The 22510-nt window shown below is 34.4% G+C and overlaps 2 protein-coding genes and 1 pseudogene across 2 annotated transcripts in view; 1 reads left to right on the top strand and 2 right to left on the bottom strand.

Moving 5' to 3' along the window:
• Positions 1-8: 8 nt before the first annotated feature.
• EIF2AK1 (eukaryotic translation initiation factor 2 alpha kinase 1) overlaps positions 9-22510 on the bottom strand; it is a 36711-nt gene continuing 14209 nt past the window's right edge. The window contains 5 exon segments of the mRNA XM_074281054.1: positions 9-211; positions 214-334; positions 2400-2633; positions 4127-4206; positions 5452-5566. Of these exon segments, the coding sequence (XP_074137155.1) occupies positions 60-211; positions 214-334; positions 2400-2633; positions 4127-4206; positions 5452-5566 (702 nt within the window). The 3' untranslated portion in view covers positions 9-59.
• Positions 11022-12553, bottom strand: LOC141552236 (N-acetyllactosaminide beta-1,6-N-acetylglucosaminyl-transferase-like; annotated as a pseudogene).
• ANKRD61 (ankyrin repeat domain 61) lies at positions 12608-21648 on the top strand. The gene is made up of 3 exons (XM_074281060.1): positions 12608-12912; positions 19695-19789; positions 20544-21648. The coding sequence occupies exons 1-3, from the start codon at positions 12697-12699 to the stop codon at positions 21487-21489; spliced, it is 1257 nt and encodes a 418-aa protein (XP_074137161.1). The 5' UTR covers positions 12608-12696; the 3' UTR covers positions 21490-21648.

Raw genomic sequence — 22510 nt, 5'->3', positions numbered from 1 at the left:
AAACAAAGTTTTAAGCCTCCTCAATTTTAATGTTACTCTGTACATACAGATTAAGAAAGTTAAAACGTGTACAGAAAACAAAAATGGCCCCACCACACACAAATTTGTGAAATATATTCAAATTCCAATAGATCCAACAAAACTAACAAACACTCTTTAAAAATTATTGTGCCCATTCTTCTTAAGACACAGCTGTCAGTCAGGATGGAGAGCCTTCACTTTCTTTCATGTCTTCCTTTATACCTTTTTCCAGAGAAAGGAGTCTTATAGTTTCCTTGAGCTTCTCAATTTCTTTTTCTTGTTCAATTACTTTCTTCTGTAAGACATAATTCATCTGAAAAGGAAAAAAGAAGTTAATCTCTACATTAACTCACTCACCTTTCCTATTTTTTCCATTCTGTCTTTTCTAGTAAACCCCAAATAAAGTTAAAATAATAAAAGAGGGGGAAAAAAATAGAAGGCATGGGGACAAAGGGATAGTATGGTTTTGTCTCCTTCATAGGAAGCAACAGAATTCTCAAGTCCTTTATCAGAAAAACATTAGGCTACATTTTATATAGACAAAACATTTTGAGAACATAATCCTTAAGCAAACTTTTCATGTGAACCAAGAAAAACAATAAGCAATGCTCTATTATTCAAATTACATTCTAAACTAAAATGGTTGAATTTAATAATCTCCTTCCTTTATAGGATATAAAAATAAATGAAACAGGTAGGACACAACACGTTTGGCCCAATTGGCCACTTTAAAGCTTCAAAAATGTGAATTACTATACTTGTTTCCCCATTTAATGATTAAAAATCATTTACCCTATGTTAGTGGAAAAGACTAGAATTTAGAAAGAACTTAGAACTTAAAAATCTTTAAAAAGATACAGCTTTTAAAATCTCAATTATTTAATCAGTCATTGAATACCACTGTATATATAGGACTCTGTGGGAGTATATTATAAAATTTTCCTAATTTTCCTGTAGGTAATCAGAAATAAGAATTTCTGAATAAGGGATATGACTGCATACTATATAATAACCATACATAATTACTTTGTGTGGTAACACAAGAGTGGCCTGACCAAGTGTAGAATTTTAAAATATTGTTAGAAGGGAATTTAGCAGTAATCTGGTTCAGATTAATTTGGTTACAGGTGACAAATCAGGCCCAGACAAGTTAAATAACTTATTATTCAAGATCAAGATCATCATAGTTATTTAATGTAAGAAGCAGGACTAGAAACAAGACTCCTAAATTCCATTTTTAAAATTTTGTTTTCAGATTATTTCATTTACCCATTTTCCACTACCCTACTCTACATCTCCAATTGAAAAAACAAGAAAAACGAAATTCATTACAAGCCCATACAGTACAATCAAGCCTGCATTGATTGATTAGGCCCAATCATAAATGAAATCTAAATCTAAATAAAAAAGAAAAATCTAAAATAGGATTTCTTCCTCTGAAAGCTACCTATTTCTCTGAATTCATTAACACTGGTCCAAACAGTCTGAAAATTGAACTAAGGGAACTATTCCTCAGAAGCTATCAAACTATGCACACCCATTGACCTAGTGATACCGTTACCAGCTATATATATCCAAGAGAGATCAAAGAAAGAGGGAAAGAACCCATAAGTACAAAAATATAGCAATTTTTTTTCCGATATTAGAAATTGGGGGTTCCTATCAATTGAGATGGCTGAACAAGTTCTATGTATGTATTAGAAATTTTGTATAAAGAAATTTTTTTAAGGGGATGGTTAGAGAAACATGAGAAGATGTGTATGAAGTGATGCAGATGAGCAGAACTAGGAAGACAATTTATATGCTAGGAACAAAACAATAAAGACAAAAAACTTCTTCACCAACCACAGTTTGAGTTTTCATAATAAAATATGCTAACTACCTTGCTTCCTCTCTAGCCAAAAACTAGCTAAATTGCTCCTCTGAATTATGGATCCCTTGAAATATCTGCCAGATGTTAAATCTAGCTATTTAAGATCACACTTGATTTGTATTCCTTTTTGTAATTACTGTGTATTTTTTATGTACTATAGCACTAAGGTAACTTTTTCAAAAGATCTATAAAATGTTAAGAAAATAAAATGAAATACTTAAGCTGAGAGTAGAATTTGGTAGAAAGAGAATGAAAATAAGTCATTCTGTCCAAATTCTCCCAAAACAACTTGGAATATATCCTTATCTAATAACTTTATCTAGTCTACAAAACAGACTTCATTGAGAAAAGAATTTTCATATACCAGTTTTTTTTTTTTACAGATACTTTAAAAGAGGCATATTTTCTTAATCTGAATTTCTGTTTAAAGAAACATTATGAAGGCCAAATACTGCTTTTTATTTAAGCACTACATTTTAAACCTAGCAAATTAAGCATAACATACATTTCCAGGATTTTGAAAAAGTTCACTTTCCAGTAGCTGTCCAGCAGATGGTCGCTGTGAAGAATTACTCCTTGTTAACTGCTTTATGTACTTGGCTTGTATTGGACACCTTTGGTTCAGCGATTCTGGGATCTGACCATTTCTTAAGCCTGTTAAAACTTCTGCTCTTTCCATTTCTGTTCCAAATGGCTGAAAGAGTTCTAGAAGAATCACACCCAAACTATACATGTCTGACTAGAAAAACAAAAGTCACAAATTAGTAGAAATTTAAATTCAGGATAACATTTTAAAATTTCAGTTAATTTTCTATCCAGAAGAAAGCATAAATAGGTTTACCATTGATCAGAAAACTGGATTTATATTTACCAACAACGAAAGAAGTGAACAGCAGGACTGACCCAACAGACAAGACAAATGGCAAATCCTTACTAAGATTAAACAAGACCATTTATTAATTGCCTACACTCCATAATCCTTTCATCTTTCCCTTTTGTCCTTACCAAAGGATATCCAAAAATAAATTAGACTGATGATTATGGGAAGAAAAAAGTTCTAATAATTTTAAAAAAATACATTTGTCAAGTAAACATCTTGTCCATCAATAAGACATTAAGAAAGAAAGAAAATTTAGATTTGACACATCAGAGTGGAAAAAATATAGTTGTCTGAAATCTGCTACAAACTATAACAGAAAATTGTAAAATTACTTGCATGTTCAATTCTCTTTGCCTCAATTCAGAAATAAAGCTTTTTTTTGTCAGATGGAACAATATAATAAATGTATACCAACTTTTACAAAAACATTTTTCAAAGTTCTAGCCACGTTTGTTTTAGGTATAGACATGGTTTAATCATAAGGCATATCTCTGTGATAGTCTCTATTGTCAAAACTGAATTATTCATAAGTGAATTAATAATTACAAGTTAGGATTTGTTTTGGAAAAGAAGTTATCTGGGAACATTCTTGCCTTCCTTACATTTAGAGCTGTATGGATAAATTATCTGTCTGGATACTTTCCTGGTCTCCAATCATACCCCAGTAGAATGTGAGCTGCATGAGGGTAGAAATTTCAATCATCTAACACAGAGGTTCACACATAATAGGTACTTAGGAGATCTTTTCTGAATTGATATTCTCTAAGAAGCCCTGGGTGTTGGGTTTTTTTGTTTGTTTGAAGATAAGAGTTTGTTAAAATTTTACACTGTGGGGCAGCTAGATGGTGCAGGGGATAGAGCACCAGCCCTGAAGTCAGGAGGACCTGAGTTCAAATGTGGCCTTAGACACTTAACACTTCCTGGCTGTGTAACCTTGGGCAACTCACTTATCCCCAATTGCTTTAGCAAAAAAAGAAAAAAAATTTACATTCATTCAACTCATTCAACATCAGAGAAATTGCATTCTTTTAAATAGTTGAGTTTTCTTAGGGTATTAAGTATTATTACATACTTGCTTATTACGATATTTATGAAAGCATGATCTCCTAGGAGAAGAGCTGTTTTGAGGTAAAAACAATGAACATTAAAAAAAAAAAAAAAAAAAGAAAGAAACAATTTAGTATTTGCAGAGATTTGGAAATAACCAAAAGTACAGGAAATTCCAATTTAAAAAAAGCAAAGACAAAGTTTGTTAGGGTAGTAAGATATATGCAGAGAGTGCTCAGATATTTTCTGAAACTTGTCTTAAAGAAGGGAAGCAAAAAATAATAGTTTGAATAAACTGACCCTACCTTGGCATCATATTCAGATCCTTGAAGCTGTTCTGGTGAAGCATACAGACTTGTACCCACTCGTGAAGTATGTGTTAATCCTATGATTTGAAAATTCTGATTATTATCCACAATCCCTTGATCACAAATTTTTTTTAACTCTCTTAGTTTATCACCACCAACAAATCATGGAAGATGTTCTGAATTCAGGATATCATGATTTCTAGATTATTATATCCTAATACTTCCATTATTCTCCGTTTCATATATATATAAGCGCTTCTTCCTCCACAGACAGAACTTCTAATTCCCCCTATCAGTACTAGGTATATATAGTAGCAGAGGCAATTAAATTCATTAACTTGAGGCCAACCTAGTAACAAAACTAAACTTGGCTAGATCAAATCTTTAGATGGCAAACAGTCTATCTTTCAGCCTGGCAGGACCTTCCAAAGTGGGTGATCTATTGGCAGTCTTCAAGATCTCAGGGTTACTCCCTACACTGAAAGTCATTACAGAAGGATGGCAGGCAATTGTTTAAATATTTTATTTTTATTCCCAATTGCATGTAAAAGCAATTTTTAAGATGTGTTGGGTTTTTTTTTTTTAAATTTTAAGAGTTCCAAATTCTATCCTTCCTTTCCCTCCCCCCTTTCCTTCTTTGAGATGATAAGCAATCTGATAGGATGTACACAAAATCATAAAACATTTCCATACTGGTGATTTTGTGGAAGAAAACTCAAACCAAAGAAAAAGAAAAATTATATACTTTATTCAGTACTCAGACTCCCATAGATTCTTTCACTGTATTTAGGGAACATTTTTTATCATTGGACTGTCCTAGATTATTGCATTGTCCAAAATAGCTGGCATTCACAGTTGTTCATTGTACAATATTGCTGTTACTGTGCACTATGTCCTCTTGGTTCTGCTCATTTCACTGCATCAGTTCAGGTAAATCTTTCCAGATTTTCTTTTTTTAAATCATCCTACTTATCACTTCTTATATTATCACAACAGTGTTTCATTACAATTATTCCACAATTTGTTCAGTCATTTCCCCATTGATAGGCACCTCTACAATTTTCAATTCTTAGCCACCACAAAAAGAGCTACTAAAAATACTCTTGTACTAATAGGTCCTTTCCCCCATTTTTTTTCCTTGTATCTTTGGAATACCTAATAGTAGCCTTGTTGGATCAAAGAGTATGCACAGTTTTATAAACCTTTGGGTACTGTGAGGGAAAACAATTATTGATGCTTAAAATTTTTTGTGAAGACCATATTTACAATGAGATGCTTAATAAGTAACAATACAATAAATTTTTTGACAACAGAAAACTTACTTTTCCCATTTCCACTGGTCCATTCTGTGTCTTTCTGAATGATATCTGTGCAAGCTAGACCAAAATCTCCTATTCTTACATGATGATCAGGGCCTTGAAGAAAGATATTTCTGGGCTACAAACAGGAAAAAACCAATTAAATATCTTGGATTTCTATTTCATATATACTTATACATATGTAATACAATATGTATATGTGTATATATATGTGACATCTGTAAATATATAAAATATATATATAAATATGTATAGAGCTTTAATCTTTGCAAAGCACAAATAGCTTGTTTTATGTTCACAAAAATGCTGTGAGGAAGATGCTATATGCATATCTGAGATGTGCCATGAACAGGAAACAAGAAACTAACATCTGCTACAGTTGGCAATCATTATCTTTTTGGCTACTATGTCACATACTTGACACATACTAAGCTCACAATCCCATTAAAATCATTATTTTTTTCACAGGAACTTAAATAGAAATTTAACCATATCTTCTGCTATTATAAAAATCAATTAAAAAAAAAACTTTTGTAGAATTTTGACATTTGTCTTTTACTAAATTCCATATCTAATTCTTACTTTTTCTCCTGACATCTCCCTCCTTCCAATGTGTTAGTTGTCCCTCCCAATATGTTATCTGCAAAGGTGAAAAGCAAGCCTTAAGTAGCTTCATTCTAGATGCTTATCAAAATGCTCAAAATCCCAAGTCCATGTCCTGGACATCCTCTCCAAAATCATAAAGGCTTCTCTTGAGATATAACTATTAAATCAGTTCTGACATCTGTGTAATAACCAAGCTTTGTTGATAAGGAGAGCTCAGGAGAGAAAAAATTATGAGTATAAAACATCTTTCATGTATTATATAATGAAAATAAAAATTTGTAATTACAAGAAACAATTCAAGCCTAATGTATCATTAAAAATATTCATACATCCATGATGAAGTGAAAAAATAAAGGAAAATCTTTCACTAAGATCTAAAATACAGCTGACTGGGGGCAGCTAGGTGGCACAGTGGATAGAGCACCAGCCCTGAATTCAGGAGGACCAGAGTTAAAATCTAATCTCAGACACTTAACACTTCCTAGTTGTGTGACCTGGACAAGTCATTTAACCCCAGCCTCAGAAAAAAAAATAATAATAAAATAAAATACAGCTGACAAACAAGTTTCCTTGTCTGAAATACAATTTATATATTAAAAATTGACATTCTACAATTAAATTTTAATGCCACATTTTTATTTTATGAGACCATTTGCCATGTAATTAAATTAGATAAGAAAAAGTTATAACTTGATTTCACCGTTTTTTTCACTAGAAAGAATATCAAAGAAAAAAGCCCTTTTAGGACTAATTTCAGAATGTCCAGTTGAAATAACCAAAAGTTATTTATTCCTCCAAGATACAAAGTATATCCTAAATATAAAATTTTAATTTATTCACAGCTATAGGGGTGTGTGTGTGTGTGTGTGTGTGTGTGTGTATACAGGACATACTTATTTTTTTCCAATTGATTATTTCTTTGATGATATCTTTTAAGCTAGAGGTGTCAAAAAGAGTCACAACTTTGCAGTCTAAACTAGATTAAAATGTAACTAGGAAATAGTCGATAAAATAAAAATACAATAAAACATGTTAATATATAGATTTCTAAATCAATATGCAACTCTTGGGGATGCTTATATATGGTTTAATGTCCTACCTCTTTCTATATGAGTTTGATACCACTGTTTTACTTTCAATTACTCCCAGCAAACTAAAGTTCTCATTTCCTTTCAACTGCTTTCTTTCAATCAATGAATTTTTATGTGAAAACTGCTCTCTTTAAGAATTTTAGTCAGCCAGACACTTTTAAAAACATCATCTTCTACATATTATCCTATAAAAGTGGAAAGCAATATATTAATTTATTTCAATGAAAATATAACACAAAAGCCTTTTAAAACAAATCAATAATCAATTGTTTAAAGGCATGCCAAGCAATATAGTGATCAGCTGCTTAAGGCTCCTCGTGCATTTCCCCTGAAAAGTATGTAGGAGAGCTATATATTCAGAAGAGCTGAAGTATAATATTTCTGAAAGACTTCTCCTGGCAAAGTCCAAGGTATGAAACATTCTTTTGTTTCTAGTTCATTCATTTAGTTCTTCAGAATCTATATTGACATCACTGTTTATAATTTAATTGGTTTTCCCTCTGATTGGTCATAATTTATTCTCTAACAGAAAAAGTGATATTTTTTTTTCCCTTTGACAAAGTTGGTCCTCTTAAATATGACATAAGTATAACTTTGAACAAGTACAAATTAAACAAGAACGACACCATAATTTGTTTATTTGTTTATTTTAGCACACATTGCTTTATGAATCATGTTGGGAGAAAAAAAATCAGAGCAAAAGGGAAAAACTATGGGAGAGATTAATTGATCATCACACCTTGCTGTTATTGTGCACAATGTATTCCTGGTTCTTCTTGTTTTACTAAGCATCAGTTCATATAAATCTTTCCAGGCCTTTCTAAAATCAACTTGTTCATCATTTTTTAAAGAACAGTAATATTCCATAACCTTCATATACTTGTTCATCCATTCCATAATTGATGACCATCTACTCATTTTCCAATTCTTTGCTACCACAAAAAGAGCTGTTACAAACATTTTTGCACATGTGGATCCTTTTCCTCCTTTATGATTTCCCTGGGATACAAGACCAGTAATAATAACACTGCTGAGTCAAAGGGTATGCCTAGATTAAGAGCGCTTTGGGTATAGTTTCAGATTGCTCTCCAGAATGGTTGGATCATTTCAAAACTCCATCAACAAGTGTATCAGTGTTCTGGTTTTCCCATATCCCCTTCTACATTTATCATTATCTTTTCCTGTCATCTTAGCCAATCTGAGAGGTATAAGATGGTATCTCAGAGTTGTTTTAATTTGCATTTCTCTAATCAATAGTGATTTAGAGCATTTTTTTTTCATATGACTATAGATGGCTTTAATTTCATCATCTAAAAATTGACCATATCCTAAGATATCATTTTCTTATGTAAATATATGCTACTGGTTTTCTAGTAAGTATTCTAATAAAAAAAAAACAAAAATATAGCCATCCAAAGTATAGAGTGGATATCAACATAGGCTTAAATATAACTGAGAAGTTTGGCTTTTTTTTTCCCTGAAGCAACTGGGGTGAAGTAACTTGCCTAGGGTCACACAGCTAGGAAGTGTTAAGTCTCTGAGGCCAGATTTGAATTCAGGTCCTCCTGACTTCAGGACTGATGCTCTATCCACTTTGCCACCTAGCTGTCCCAAGGCTGGCTTTTGTCATAGTGGGAAGACATTCTGATTACAATAAAATGGCCTAAGATACATAGGAGAATACAAAATGATTAATTCTTCCTCTAAAGAAAAAAAAAATTGTGGCTTCTATCCTCTTTTTGAGTAGGTTACGGCTTCAGAAATGAATGGAATATTTTAATAGGAGGAATCAATTACTGAAGAACCTGTAATATTTCCTTTCAAGATTATTACCTTATGTATTCCATTCAATATTTGGTCTCATATTGGTCCTCTAACTTCAGGCTTTCATTATCTGACAGCAACTCTGGCAAACTTGAATATCTGAAATCCTATTTGCATCACACTAAAAAATACAAGGTTCTATAATTCAATAGAAGCTCTACAATTTCTAGTGCTGAGGTAACCTGCTTCAATTGATTTTTAGAGTCTTAGAATTTTCTTCCTGTGAATGAATGTCCAGAGTTGCTTGTTTTGCTTTATTATAATGAAGGTAAAAATGAGAATAGAAACAAAATCTGTACTACTTTATATTCCTATAGCTGGCACCACTTGACAAAGCTATTCTATACTGGCTCAAGTTAAAGCTCTGCTAGACAGAGTACAATTTACTCTCTGGGATGCTATTATTAAGAAGGCATGGAAGGAACCTTAGCAAGATTAGTTCTGATATCACAGAGAATTCAAGCAGCGCTTTAAGAATTTACTCTTTTAGAGTGTTCCAAATCACTACTGATCAGAGAAATGCAAATTAACTCTGAGATACCACTACACACCTGTCAGATTGGCTAAGATGACAGGAACAAATAATGATGAATGTTGGAGGGGATGTGGGAAAACTGGGACACTGATACATTGTTGGTGGAGTTGTGAAAGAATCCAGCCATTCTGGAGAGCAATTTGGAACTATGCCCAAAAAGTTGTCAAACTGTGCATACCCTTTGACCCAGCATTGCTGTTATTGGGATTATATCCCAAAGAAATACTAAAGAGCAGAAAGGGACCTGTATGTGCCAAAATGTTTGTGGCAGCTCTTTTTGTTGTATCTAGAAACTGGAAGTTGAATGGATGTCCATCAATTGGAGAATGGTTGGGTAAATTGTGGTATATGAAGGTTATGGAATATTATTGCTCTGTAAGAAATGACCAGCAGGAAGAATACAGAGAGGCTTGGAGAGACTTAAATCAACTGTTGCTGAGTGAAATGAGCAGAACCAGAAGATCACTATACACTTCAACAACAATACTGTATGAGGATGTATTCTGATGGAAGTGGAAATCTTCAACATAAAGAAGATCCAACTCACTTCCAGCTGATCAATGATGGACAGAAATAACTATACCCAGAGAAGGAACACTGGGAAGCGAATGTAAATTGTTAGCACTACTGTCTATCTACCCAGGTTACTTATACCTTCGGAAGCAAATAATTAATGTGCAACAAGAAAATGGTATTTATACACATATATTGTATCTAGGTTATATTGTAACACATGTAAAATGTATGGGATTACCTGCCATCGGGGGGAGGGAGTGGAGGAAGGGAGGGGATAATTTGGAAAAATGAATAAAAAAAAAAAAAGAATTTACTCTTTTATAAGCCCCACAAACAAAGAAGTTCACTGTCTTCTCCGTATACACAGAAAAGAAATCCATGTTTTGGTAAAGTTGAAATTTTCATTTCACAGGTGCTCTCCAACAAATACCCAGGCTTATGTCACAACTCTTTATTCAGGGGGTAAATATAAAAGAGAGCCAAGGACACAGAAAAAACCAGAATTTGTAATGGAGAAAGCACAATTTCATAGACTTTTTTCCCAATGGGGCAAACATCATTCAGTGTTTCCTGTCCTGTTCTATGCTTTGCTGAAGACTTTATAAAATATACATAATGAATAGACTACCAGCTAAAGAGGTGCTAAGGAATAAATATATGGCCTCAATTCTGTCATCCTGAGTTTGGGGAAAAGACAATCATGTATCTAGTTATTGTTAAGCATGTATAGGAGAAAGAACAAAGAATCTGTCTATATCTCACTGTGGCATTGTTATAAATCAGAAATAATCTCTTTTTGGGGATGAACTCATTCTGCTTTGTCACAGACACAGGAAACGAGCATTAGGCTTTTTCTTTATATTTAGGTATGCTTTGGATGATGTATGATAAAACAAGGATCTTAAATAAAATTAGGGCCTAATTATTTTTTCTATAACCTATCAATAACTGAAATTCATAGAATGAAAAAAGTCACAGATTGCCAAGTCACAACTACCCAACTAGTTCATGCTCGTTACTTGGAAATCAGCTTTGACCATTGTATCAACTTGGGTGGCCAAAATGTTCATCATCATCTTGGAGCTAACCATGAAAACTATGACTTGATAAAGTCCCAAGTCTTCGAAGAAAAAGCAGTTTTTTCCAAAGTCATTAATTAAGCTTTTGGTCCTGTCTTCACTCTCCTGAATTTTGAGTCACGGAGCATCAAAACCAATTTGATTTCACTTCAACTTAAAACTCTTTCTCTAAATCTCAGCTTCAGGCATTCTAGAGTAAGTCATTGTATTTTAAGCTCAAACTTGTTAGCAACCATAGCTGGGGAGTCATACAGCCATTTTAATTCAATATTTCCAAAGATGTGAATTTCACATATGTAGTGATCATGTTCACTTTTTATGTCATGCTATTTTATAGCTCTAAGGTTTCCTTCCCCACATGCAATTAGCATGGATTCAGGGACATCAGAGGTCTGACTGTCACCCAGAAATCTTCATCTGAGATGTAGATGTCTTTAGACCATAGGAATAAATCAATTGCCTGATGGTCTTGGAGAACAAAGTTGACAAACTCCCTTATGAAGGCAGCATATATCAAGCCAAAGTAAATAACTAGCTGATAGGAGGGAAGGACCTTAAAATACTGGTTTTTGCATATTTATGAGAATTGACTCATATATTATTTGAAGACATATATAGGCCTTTCAATAACATGTATTGGAAGCAGCAGCCTGGGGTATATTTTTGCCTTTAAATCCTTTCAAATGCTGAATTATTTCCTTATTGGTTTTCAGAGAGAAATCTTGCCCACAAATGTTAATTATGTACTTCCACTGTACTTTAGAGGCTACAAGGTCCTTCATGCAGCTCAGGCTCTCGATATTCCATGACAGATCCCCAGCTCCATCTTAGAGACAAAGAAAGCATTGGAGAAGCAGCCCACCAATAGCATTTTAAAATTCAACTGTTGTCTTTTCATCCACATGAACACAATAAACATTTTGGGGCATCCTGAAGACTCAAAGATTTTAAAATCCTCATGTATAACAATTACATAGGTCAAAGTAAACAGCTGCTTCTTTCAACCGAGGAGCTGATCAATAGTGACTTTGGAGCAAGTTCTCCTTACAAGAGACTCTTCGAGTTAATGGTTGTACAGTAGGACAAAGAGAGCCTCACTCAAAACAGGAATGGCACAAAGTACCTTCTAAAGTTAATTATTTTGATTCCTCAGGGAGATGGGGCAGTGGGAGTAGGGGGAACATAAGAAATCTTCTTCAGGGATTAATAAATAATCGATTCTTGAAACTGTATGTCACCTGGCCTCCAACTTACTTTTCTAGAAGATTCTGCACTGGGACAGCTTCTCAGCTATATATAGCCTTGTCTTCTTAGCACTATCTAGCCTCCAAAGAAAACATGTGATTTAATTAAGAGTTGCTTTCTAATTTTGTCTCCCTAGTTTTGGCATCGGATATTAAAGTGTTTCTTTCTTTGCTGCAGTGTGTGCTCTGTGAATTCAGCTGAGTGTCCATAGCTACAGCTTTAAAAGCAATAATTCCAAAACTGTTCTAGAACCAAACTGAATCATCATAAAGAGTTTTAAATTGACTACATTCCACAACATACAGTTTCCCCTGAACTCTAATTTCTCACTGTCTAAAAAGTTATTTTTATCATGGGAAATATAACCAAAAGAGGAACTAGAAGCCCAGTAATTGATAGAGCCTCTTCCACTGAACCAGTAAGATCAAAAGCACTTCACACCAAACTCTATGAAGCCATAATGAGAGAAGACTGCACTACCATTGAAACGCTACTAAGAAATCATCCTGTGAACCAGCCAATGACTGTTTTGGCCAATTCCACATGCTACAGATTACTTCTGAACCAGGTAATCCCTTTTGTACAAAGAGAAATAAAATTACTCAAGGGTTTGAAGGAGATTCATTATGTAAGCAGCAATAATCTTCTTGTTTTCTACTCTCCCTATCAAAATCCCTTCATATCATCTTCCATTTTCTTTCTAACTCTGGTCTTGGACTATGATTCTTCTCACCAAGGCTTGTACCCTTAGACCAATCTCATTTCTTTCCATTTCCTCCAGCAGAATGATCCATCATATTCCTACCTCTCTAATCTTCAGTATCACTTTATGGGTCTCTTTCTGCTACCTATAAATGCACCCAGGTATCCTCTAACTTTAAAAACTCTTCATTTGACCCTGCCATCCCCTCAAATTACTAATCTAAATCTCTCCATAATCAAAATCTTAAGAGATAAAGCTATCTCCATTCACTGCCTTTACTTCTTCTCCTCTCACTTCTTAATCTGGCTTCTGATCTCATCACTCAACTGAAATTGTTCTCTTCCAAATTACCAATGATCGCTTTAAATATTAAATCAATGCTCATTTTCTTTACCTTTCTGCACCAAATGACACTTATGTACCATCCTCTGAGTTTATCAGGAAACTGCTTTTAGTTTTCTTATGGCTTCATCTCATTTTTTTCTGTACTGCCATCCATGCCCCATTCTATCAGTATGGATATCCTCCAAGGCTCTATCCTGTATCTTTCCTCCATGTTCTCTTGGTGACTTTATTCTATTTTCTTAAATTAGTCCTAGATCCTGTATATCTTTTCCTAATCCCTCTCTTAAAATGCCATCTCATATAACTAACAGTTTATTGGATATTTTGACTTGGATGGCCTAGTGGGTCTCAAATTCAAAATATGGATCTTTTCCCCAAAATCCATTTCTCTTCCTATTTTTCTGTTAAGAGTACCAATATTATTTGAGAAATTCTTAACTTCTTATTCACCCTTCATACTGAGTCCTTTTTTTTTTTTTTTTTTTTTTTTTTTGATGAGGCAATTGGGGTTAAGTGACTTGCCCAGGGTCACAAAGCTAAGAAGTGTTAAGTGTCTGAGGCCAGATTTGAATTCAGGTCTTCCTGATTTCAGGGCTGGTGCTCTATCAAATGTATTACCTAGCTGCCCCTGTTAAGTCTTGATGATTCTGCCTCCACAATATTCCTAGCAGCCATCATTTTCTCTTCTCTCCAACCTAGTCATCATCTCTTATCTGGACTACTGCATTAACTTATTAAATAATCCTGAATTCAGGCACTTCTTTCACTGATTCATTCTCCATTTAGCTTCCAAAGTAGTATTCTTAAAGCACAGGCCTGAGCAGAATGTTTAAACCAGATAATCTCTAAAGTTCCTTTTAGCTATTATCCTATATTGTATCACAGTTTAAAACCTTCATAATCTGTTTCCAACCTTGGCTTCTTATACATTACTCCTCTTCACATTCAATGGCCCAGTCAAATTGGCCTTTTTGGATATCCTTCACATCACCTTCCACCTCCATGCCTTTGCTCAAGCTTTCCTCATGTATGGAATTCAGTTTCTTCTTTTTTATGCCTTTCAAAAGCCTTAGTTTCTTTTAAAGTTCAGGTATCACCTTCTATATAAGCATTTACCTAATCTTCCAAGCTGCTTGTGCTTTTCCCCCAAAATTACCTTTTTAGTTACTTTATTGTTGTTGTTTAGTTATGTCCAACCTTCCATGATCCCATTTGGTTTGGTTGCTATTTTTACCTTTTGGCAGATTACTGAAGTGGTTTGCCATTTTCTTCTCCAGTTCACTTTACAGATGAGAAAACTGAGGAAACTGGATTAAGTAACTTGCCCAGGGCCACACTGCTAATATACAAAATCAGACTTAATTTAGGAAGATGAGTCTTCCCGATTCCAGATCCAGCACTATGCCACCCTAGCTACTCCCTTTATATCTACTTATGTATATATCAGTCAAGTTAGTAGAGTTTGCAAGGCATGGGTGCTAAGGATAGGGAATACAAAGAAAGGCAAAAATATGGTCCTTATTCCTATTATCAAGAGGTTTATATTTAATGGTGAGACAATATGCAAAAAAACATACATACAAAAGGGGAGGGAACAGTGTGGAACACTAGAAAAGGCCTAAACTGAGTTTTGAAGGAAGCCTGGGAAGCTAGAAAGTAGAGGTGAGGAGAAAGAGTATTTCAGGATTAAGGGACAGACAGTGCAAAGATATGGAGTTGGGAGACAGAACACTGAATTACAAACAAGGAGGCCAGTGTAACTAGATTACAGAGTAATCTGAAGAGGATGACTGGAACTGTTGGAAGAAGCCAGAGTTTGAAAGGCTTTAAATGCCAAATATAACTGAACCTGGAGGCCTGCAGTTTAGTTAGGAACTGACAGAGTCTGTCTTGCCTAAGGAAAAACACTCACACTGCTATGTAGAGGACAGATTGGAGTGGCAAGAAACCTGAAGCAAAGATTTCAATTAAAAGGCTGTGGTGGTTGTCTGAATGGAAAGAATAGGATACATACAAGGGATAGTGTTACTATAGAAGCAAAAAAGTGAGTTCGAAATGAGGAGGAAGAAAGACGGAATTCTCAATAAATGGCCTCAATTTTTTTTTTTTTTAGTGAAGTAGGAGGCAAAGTTCTCAGTTAAGAAAGCTGGGGGAAGGGGAGTCATGAGTTATTTGGAGAAGGATAAAAAGACTGGAAAAGCCACAATGGCAAGTGGGACTGTCACTCAATTAGGGAGACATAAAAAGGTTGCTTTGCTTGCAGTGAAGGACCAGTTAAGATCTGTAGTAAACTCAATTAGCATGGTTTTGTGTAGAATGGAAGTCACCATGAGAATAAATAACAATGTTAGGGATGATGAGACACAGGAAAAGAGGAAAAAGATTATGATCAGATAAGACATATAGAGCTCATGAACAGGGTAGTTGAACATTAGTTGGTGATGTCAACATCAAAAATATGACTATCTCTGTATGGCTAAAGAGGGTTGAAGGAATAAATCATGGAAATTGAGTAAATTTGGGAACTGTAAAAATAGGGTTTCTTGAGGAAACATAAATAAGAAGGAATTGGGTGAAACAAGTACTGAACTCATTGAGGAAGCAAAAAATATTCTAACTCCCCTTCCTCCTGTCCAGACCCATAAGCAAGGAGGAAATATGAGTAAATAAATGTATAACCAGTACCAGAAATGATGAGCAGCAATGTAGTGACATTAGAAGGGATTCAGGTCTCAGTGAGTACAAGAAGATGGAAGAAATGAGAAAGAAAAGATTTAAGAGGACAAAAAATTCATTATTAAAAGGCATTTCAGAGAGCACAATTAAAGATGCTGGCCAATGTGGAGCAAGATATGGGTAAAAGAGGAAGGTTTTTAATCAGGAGCTAAGGGAACAAGCAACTGGGAATGGAAAATGGAGACTATACATCAGAATCGAGGCAGTGAGGAATAATTGGAATGAGTAGAATATCTAGAATGAAAGTATGCTAAACGTTGAAGAATGGGTCCAGGTAGAGTAGCAGTGGTTACAAAGAGGTCCAATGAGGGAGTCCAGGTGATTGCACTATCCAAGGTCTTTCCTTAAGATCCAATTCATGGCAGATGGTGTGATGTGTTATCTCAGGAGGCCTGTCTCACAGAAAACAGAAGCAAGAAAAAGGTATGATCTGGGAGATCAGATTAGGTAACAGTTTAAGGTGGGCCTATTGAAGAGGTGGGAGGGAGGAGGGGAAAGTTAGTCTGGTTCCTGGGATGGTCTTCAGATCAATGGAGAAGGCTGTGTTAGGCTCAAGAATGCTGGAGAGGCAGGTGAATAAGATACAGGGCTGGTGAAGAGCATTAAGAGAGCCCTGGGAGAAAGACAGGTTGAAAAGGTAGCCTAGATCTGAGACCAATACACAGCTATATATGTACATGTTGTTTCCCTAAAGAGAATAAGTTCCCTGAAGACAGAAACTTTCATTTTTTCTTCTATCCCCAAACCAAGTTAGTGTTTCATATTAATAAATGCTTGTTAAATGATTTACAAACTGGCTCTTTCCTCTCTGTCTAAAAATACATTCATGTCTTCCTATTTAGGAAAAAACAAGAACTAACTAAAACCTTTGGTTGACCTTACTACCTTCTCAAATTATCTTCCTAAATTTTTACTTCCAATTCTAATCAGAATCCTAGGGGAAAAAACCATCTATACTTGTTGCCCTCACTTCCTCCCCTTTCATTCATTTTTTCAACTCCTTGCAATCTGGTTTTTGATCTCAATGTTCATCTGAAATACTCTTTTCAAAGTTATTTATGATCAATCTCTCTCTCTCTTTTTTTTTTTTACTGAGGCAATAGGTCACACAGCTAGGAAGTGTTAAGTCTGAGTCCAGATTTGAATTCAGGTCCTCTGACTTTGGACTGGTGTTCTCTATCTACCGTGCCACCTACCTGACTCACTATGATCTCTTAATGGCCATATCAATAGCTTTTTGGGGGGTCTCATTCTTGAATTCTCTAAGTATCTGACATTGAATACTCTCTTCTGGATACTTTCTTCTAAATACTGTTTTTTTCAAAATACTGCTTTTCATAATTTCATAATACTGCTTTTTCTTGGTACTAACGTTCTTGTGTGACGACTTCTCAGTTTCTTTTGCCAAATCATAATCCATGTTCTCCCCACCCTAATTGTGGGTATTCTCTAAGGTTCTATCCTGAGACTTTTTGCGTTCACATTTTCTCTTCTGGAAACCTCATCTGCTCCCATGGTTTCAGTTATCATCTTTATGCAAATGACTCCCAGTTCTATATATCCAGTGAATGCCCCTTCCTCCCTCTCCTCTTCTTAGCTCCAATTCTATCCTATTTGATATCTTGACCTGGATGTCCTATAAGATAATCAAGATGTCTCAAACTCAACTTCTCCAAAACAAAATTACCTTTCCCCACAAATATGCTCTTGTACCTAACTTTGCTTTTTCATCCTCCCAAGTTTTCAACCTTAGAGTTAACCTACATTATTCATTCTCTCAATTTCTATATCCAATCAACTGTCAAGTCTCATTGTTTCTATCTTCACAACTTCTCTAGCATTTGTCCACCTTCTGTCTTTATAACTTGTCACCTAGATTACTGTAAAAGTTTTCTAATTGGTCTCCCTATATTCAGTCTTTACTCACTCTAATCTACCTTCAACACAGCTGCTGATGTAGTATCATCTGTGTAATTATCACTTGGAAAATCAAATACAAACTTCTAATTTTGTAGTTTTATTACATATTACTTCCCTTCTTGCACTTTATGGTTCTTCCAAACTGGCTTTCATATATAACTTTCCATCTCCTACTACCATCATGCTTTTCATATTGGCTCTCTTCTTTCCTGGAATGTCTCACCTCCTCACTCACACCTCTTAAAATCCTGTCTCCTTCAAAAACCAGCTCAAATATCACCTCCTCCATGAGGCTTTCCTGACAGCCTCTCCATAGCTAATATGCCTCTTCCCATCCCACCCCAAAAGAACCTTCTACAATTCTTTCATCTATTTATATGTGCATATGTTGTCTAACATAATGACTTATATTTCTTGAGATCTCAGATTTTTTCACTTTTGTCTTTGTGCACCTAAGCACAGGACCCAGAATATAGTAAATGTTAAATAATGCTTAGTGATTTCTCCAGTCACTAAAAATAACCTAATTTTTACTTTATATATATTTACAGTAGATATACTACAATTAAAATATATAACTTTTCATTCCCCTTAACAAGATGTAAGCTCCTTGAAAGTTTATGCTATTTCATATCTATCTTGTTTGGGGTGTAGCACAATGCCTAGCACTTAGTACATAATTAATCAATTATTTTTTGCTTGAATGATTCAAACTTATTTAGCACTATACTCAAACAGCAATCATTTAAAATGCTAAATGTCAGGATGACTTGGTGGGACTTCTCTCAATTTCTCCTCTATCACTACTTTTACTGGTTTACCATTATAAATTTCTTGATGATTTGTGAAGAAACTCAAAAGCAATTAGTAAGACTATCATTAAAAGTCAGTCTTTTGGTACTAAATAAGAAATAAGAGATTATGGTTATGGGACACTGCATATAATATTCCAATAATTTTCCAATATGTAGTTAGTTTTGCTAAACAGTTTTTTCCTCCTTTTTAAATTCTTTGTAAAAAGAGATGGATAAGTAAGGGATACACTGAGAAATGTATAATATAATAACAAAATATATCAACTCCAATTAGTGAAAAATAAATACAAGTCAGTCTTTCCTTTGACCCCATCCAGTTTCCTTATCTTGAAGACTCACTGTATGTTTCTGCATAAAGGAGATCTAAAAAAAACTGGTCATAATTTTAAAAATAATTGGAACACAAACAGCTGTATGAATACAAGCACACACTTGTATTTCTGAAATGTACTCAAAGATGCAGTTTTTACTGATTTTTTAATTTGTCATATCCTTTTAATAGTAAAATTTCTAGTTCTCAACCATTTCACCCAATGAGTTAATTTAGAGATTAAATTACTCTGAAGTGATTATTATTTTAAAAGTATAACTGTTAGACAAGAAAATAGGCACAGTTTTTTTCAGTCACTTCTACAAATGAATATTTTTGGCAAATTTTGGCAAAAAGTAGCCTTTCAATTTGAAAGTGAAGTAACACTGTGATCATTCAACCTAGAGCATAATACCAAAAATAAATAAATATATATATATACATACACATACACACACCAGATATACAAGCCATATGAACAAAATGAACTTATTTCCTTTAAATATTTTGCTTATATGCAGACACAATCTATTATTCCCATTCATCTGGCTGCTAAATACCGAAAAGCACAAAGTTTGCTTTGCTTGCTAGAACATGGCGCTGATCCAGAAATAAGGTGAGTTATCCATTAAGTAATTATTTATTAATGTATACATTTTAAGGAAGCTCAAAGTTTAGGATGTGACTTTTTTTCAAGTATGTCCTGACACATTCTTTATAGTTTGTATGACTAATAAGGGCCATACTTCAATGAAAAAATCTGGGAATCTACAAATAAAATACTACTTGCAATAAGAGCACAAAGTCAGACAAAAATCTATCTGTTGACTCCATATAGTGTGTTCAACAATAAAAACCATGGTCCCTGCCCTCAAGAAGCTTACAATCTAGTTGGGTATGTTGAATGAATACATTGTAAAAAAAGAAAACTTAACTATTAAAAACTTAACCTACATAATACCAAATGCAAGTGGGGTTCTTCTTTTATTCTGAAAAATTTAGCCACACTAATGGACCAAAAAGCATTTTTAAAGTATGATGGGGAAAACTGGATTTTAGAAGAGAAATTATATGTATTTCCTCTCCAAAATAAAGAAATGTGGGAGATCATCTTAGTTATAACTTTGGTAACAGAGATAAATATGGAGCTTGTTCTATCTCCCATCTGGGTCAGCAGGGTTGTACGAAGCAGATTGAGAAAAGATGGCCTCATTAACTCCAGAATTACTAGGAGACTATATATCTACCATTCTTGGTGTCTGTTTCACTTAAAACAATTCTAATTACCAGCACTTAGTATCTATCCAAATGCCCCCTCTATTTATTAAATACACATTTTAGAGCTAACTTGTGATCAATACATATTATAGGGACACCAGAGGTCACACCACACTTCATCTCATGCTCCTACATTGGCCAATTACCCCTGCCACTTGGACAGAACCAGTAAACCGTATTCAAAGAATCCTGACAGATATACAGAATCATGCTGTAATGTGTCTTCATATCTTATGTGAGCATGGAGCTCTGGTTAATGCTCGAGTAGACAACGACTACAAATATTCACCGCTCCACCTGGCCATACGCTATGGTACCTATCCAGTTCTCTCCATTCTAGCCCAGAATGGTGCTCATGTCAATGCCATTGATGAATCATGCATGACACCCCTTCACATGGCTGCTGGCATACTGAACAAGGAGATGACCGAAACTCTAATTGCTTGTGGAGCAAATGTAAATTGTACTGTCTCTGCTACTGGGAATACTGCCCTTAAACTGGCGGTATGTGCTGCATCAACAAAAGCAGGCAGGTTATTAGCAGCAGATATAAGCTGTATTCGTTTACTCTTAACTAATGGAGCAAAAGTAAATGCCCAAGATCATGAAGGACAAACTGCTATTCATGAAGCATGTTTTGGAGGCAGAGAAGCAATAATAAATCTACTACTTGAATTTGAGGCAGATGTTAATATTTTAACAAGAAATGGGGAAGCTCCAATTTTTATGTTTCTTCAGCGTAGATCCAATATAAGAGATACAACACTGCTTGACAAGCTCCTTTTTCTCTCTTATCCTCTGAAAGTGACCAACAATCAAGGAATTCTACCCACAGGACTTCTACTACCAGAATTTCATCTATTAAAGGAAACCCTAATAAGGTTATCACAAAAACCTTTATCCCTACAGGTGATCTGTAAAAATAACATCAGAAAATTTTATGGAGAAAAATATAAACAACATTTAAAACAACTTCTCCCACTGAAGATATGGGATTCTATATATAGTTACTGTGACTTATCCCAACTCTTGAAATAAAACTTCATAATTTCATAGTTCCATAGCATTTTACCAACTCAAATAGCATCTTCTGGTTAGAGAAGACTATTTGCAGCATCCTGTACGTCTTGGATGTACAAACAATTGATTCTTAAACTTTTTTCAATAAATAAAAAGTGATTTACAGTATTAATCTAATTTTGCTTTTAAAGGTGTTTTTCTTTTGAAAATATATTTTTCATGATTCAGTTAATCTTTATACGAAAAGAAAAGCTTAAACTTTTGACAGAAAAGTTCAAAACTATGATCACAAAGAGTTCAAAGATGATGATTTATAGATATATATCATTCTAGATAATCAAAACATGAAGGACAAAAGAAAAGTGTAGTGACTTATAGATTTCCTTTTTAATTTAGCTCTCAGTTACCTGAATGATGTGCTTTGAGATACATAAATGCATTATTGAATTCTCCCTATAAGGCTGCAATGATGTATATATATATAGCTCACAAAACACTTTCACTCTCATAATTATATTTACAATGATCATTTATAGTAATGATGATAGGCTAATTGAGCTGGAAATGGAAAGATCATAAAGGTAACTTAAACCAACCCGTCTACTGTACAGTTGATGAAATTGTGTGGTTCCAAGGGGTTAAATGACTTGCACAAAATTACACGGGGGCAGAACTGAGATTCTAAACCAGGTCCTTCAATTCAGACTTAATGCTCTTTCCATTGCACCACTATACTATAGAATAGCTGAACACCTGGGTTTGTTTTTTTTTTTAATTTATTTTTATTGTATTTATTTATTTTGCTGAGGCATTTGGGGTTAAGTGATTTGCCTAGAATCACACAGCTAGGAAGTCTTAAGTGTCTGAGGCCAGATTTGATTTCCTCCTGATTTCAGGGCTGGTTCTCTATCCACTCTACCACCTATCTCCTCCAACACCTGGATTTTTTAATATGAGAGTAATATAAGTTAGAGTATCTTCATTTCTCATTGCTTGATTTTTTTTATTTTTTAATCCAATCTAATCATTTTCAGGATCT

The sequence above is a fragment of the Sminthopsis crassicaudata genome, chromosome 1, assembly GCF_048593235.1.
Source record: "Sminthopsis crassicaudata isolate SCR6 chromosome 1, ASM4859323v1, whole genome shotgun sequence".
Taxonomy (NCBI): Eukaryota; Metazoa; Chordata; class Mammalia; order Dasyuromorphia; family Dasyuridae; genus Sminthopsis; species Sminthopsis crassicaudata.
The sequence above is the reverse complement of the archived record's forward strand: the minus strand, read 5'-3'. Positions and strand labels throughout refer to the sequence as shown.

Coding starts and splice junctions, on each gene's coding strand:
- ANKRD61 (XM_074281060.1), top strand. CDS start 12,697: ATGGGAAATATAACCAAAAGAGGAACTAGAAGCCCAGTAATTGATAGA. Junction 12,913..19,694: donor ACAGATTACTTCTGAACCAG/GTAATCCCTTTT, acceptor GCTTATATGCAG/ACACAATCTATTATTCCCAT. Junction 19,790..20,543: donor GGCGCTGATCCAGAAATAAG/GTGAGTTATCCA, acceptor TACATATTATAG/GGACACCAGAGGTCACACCA.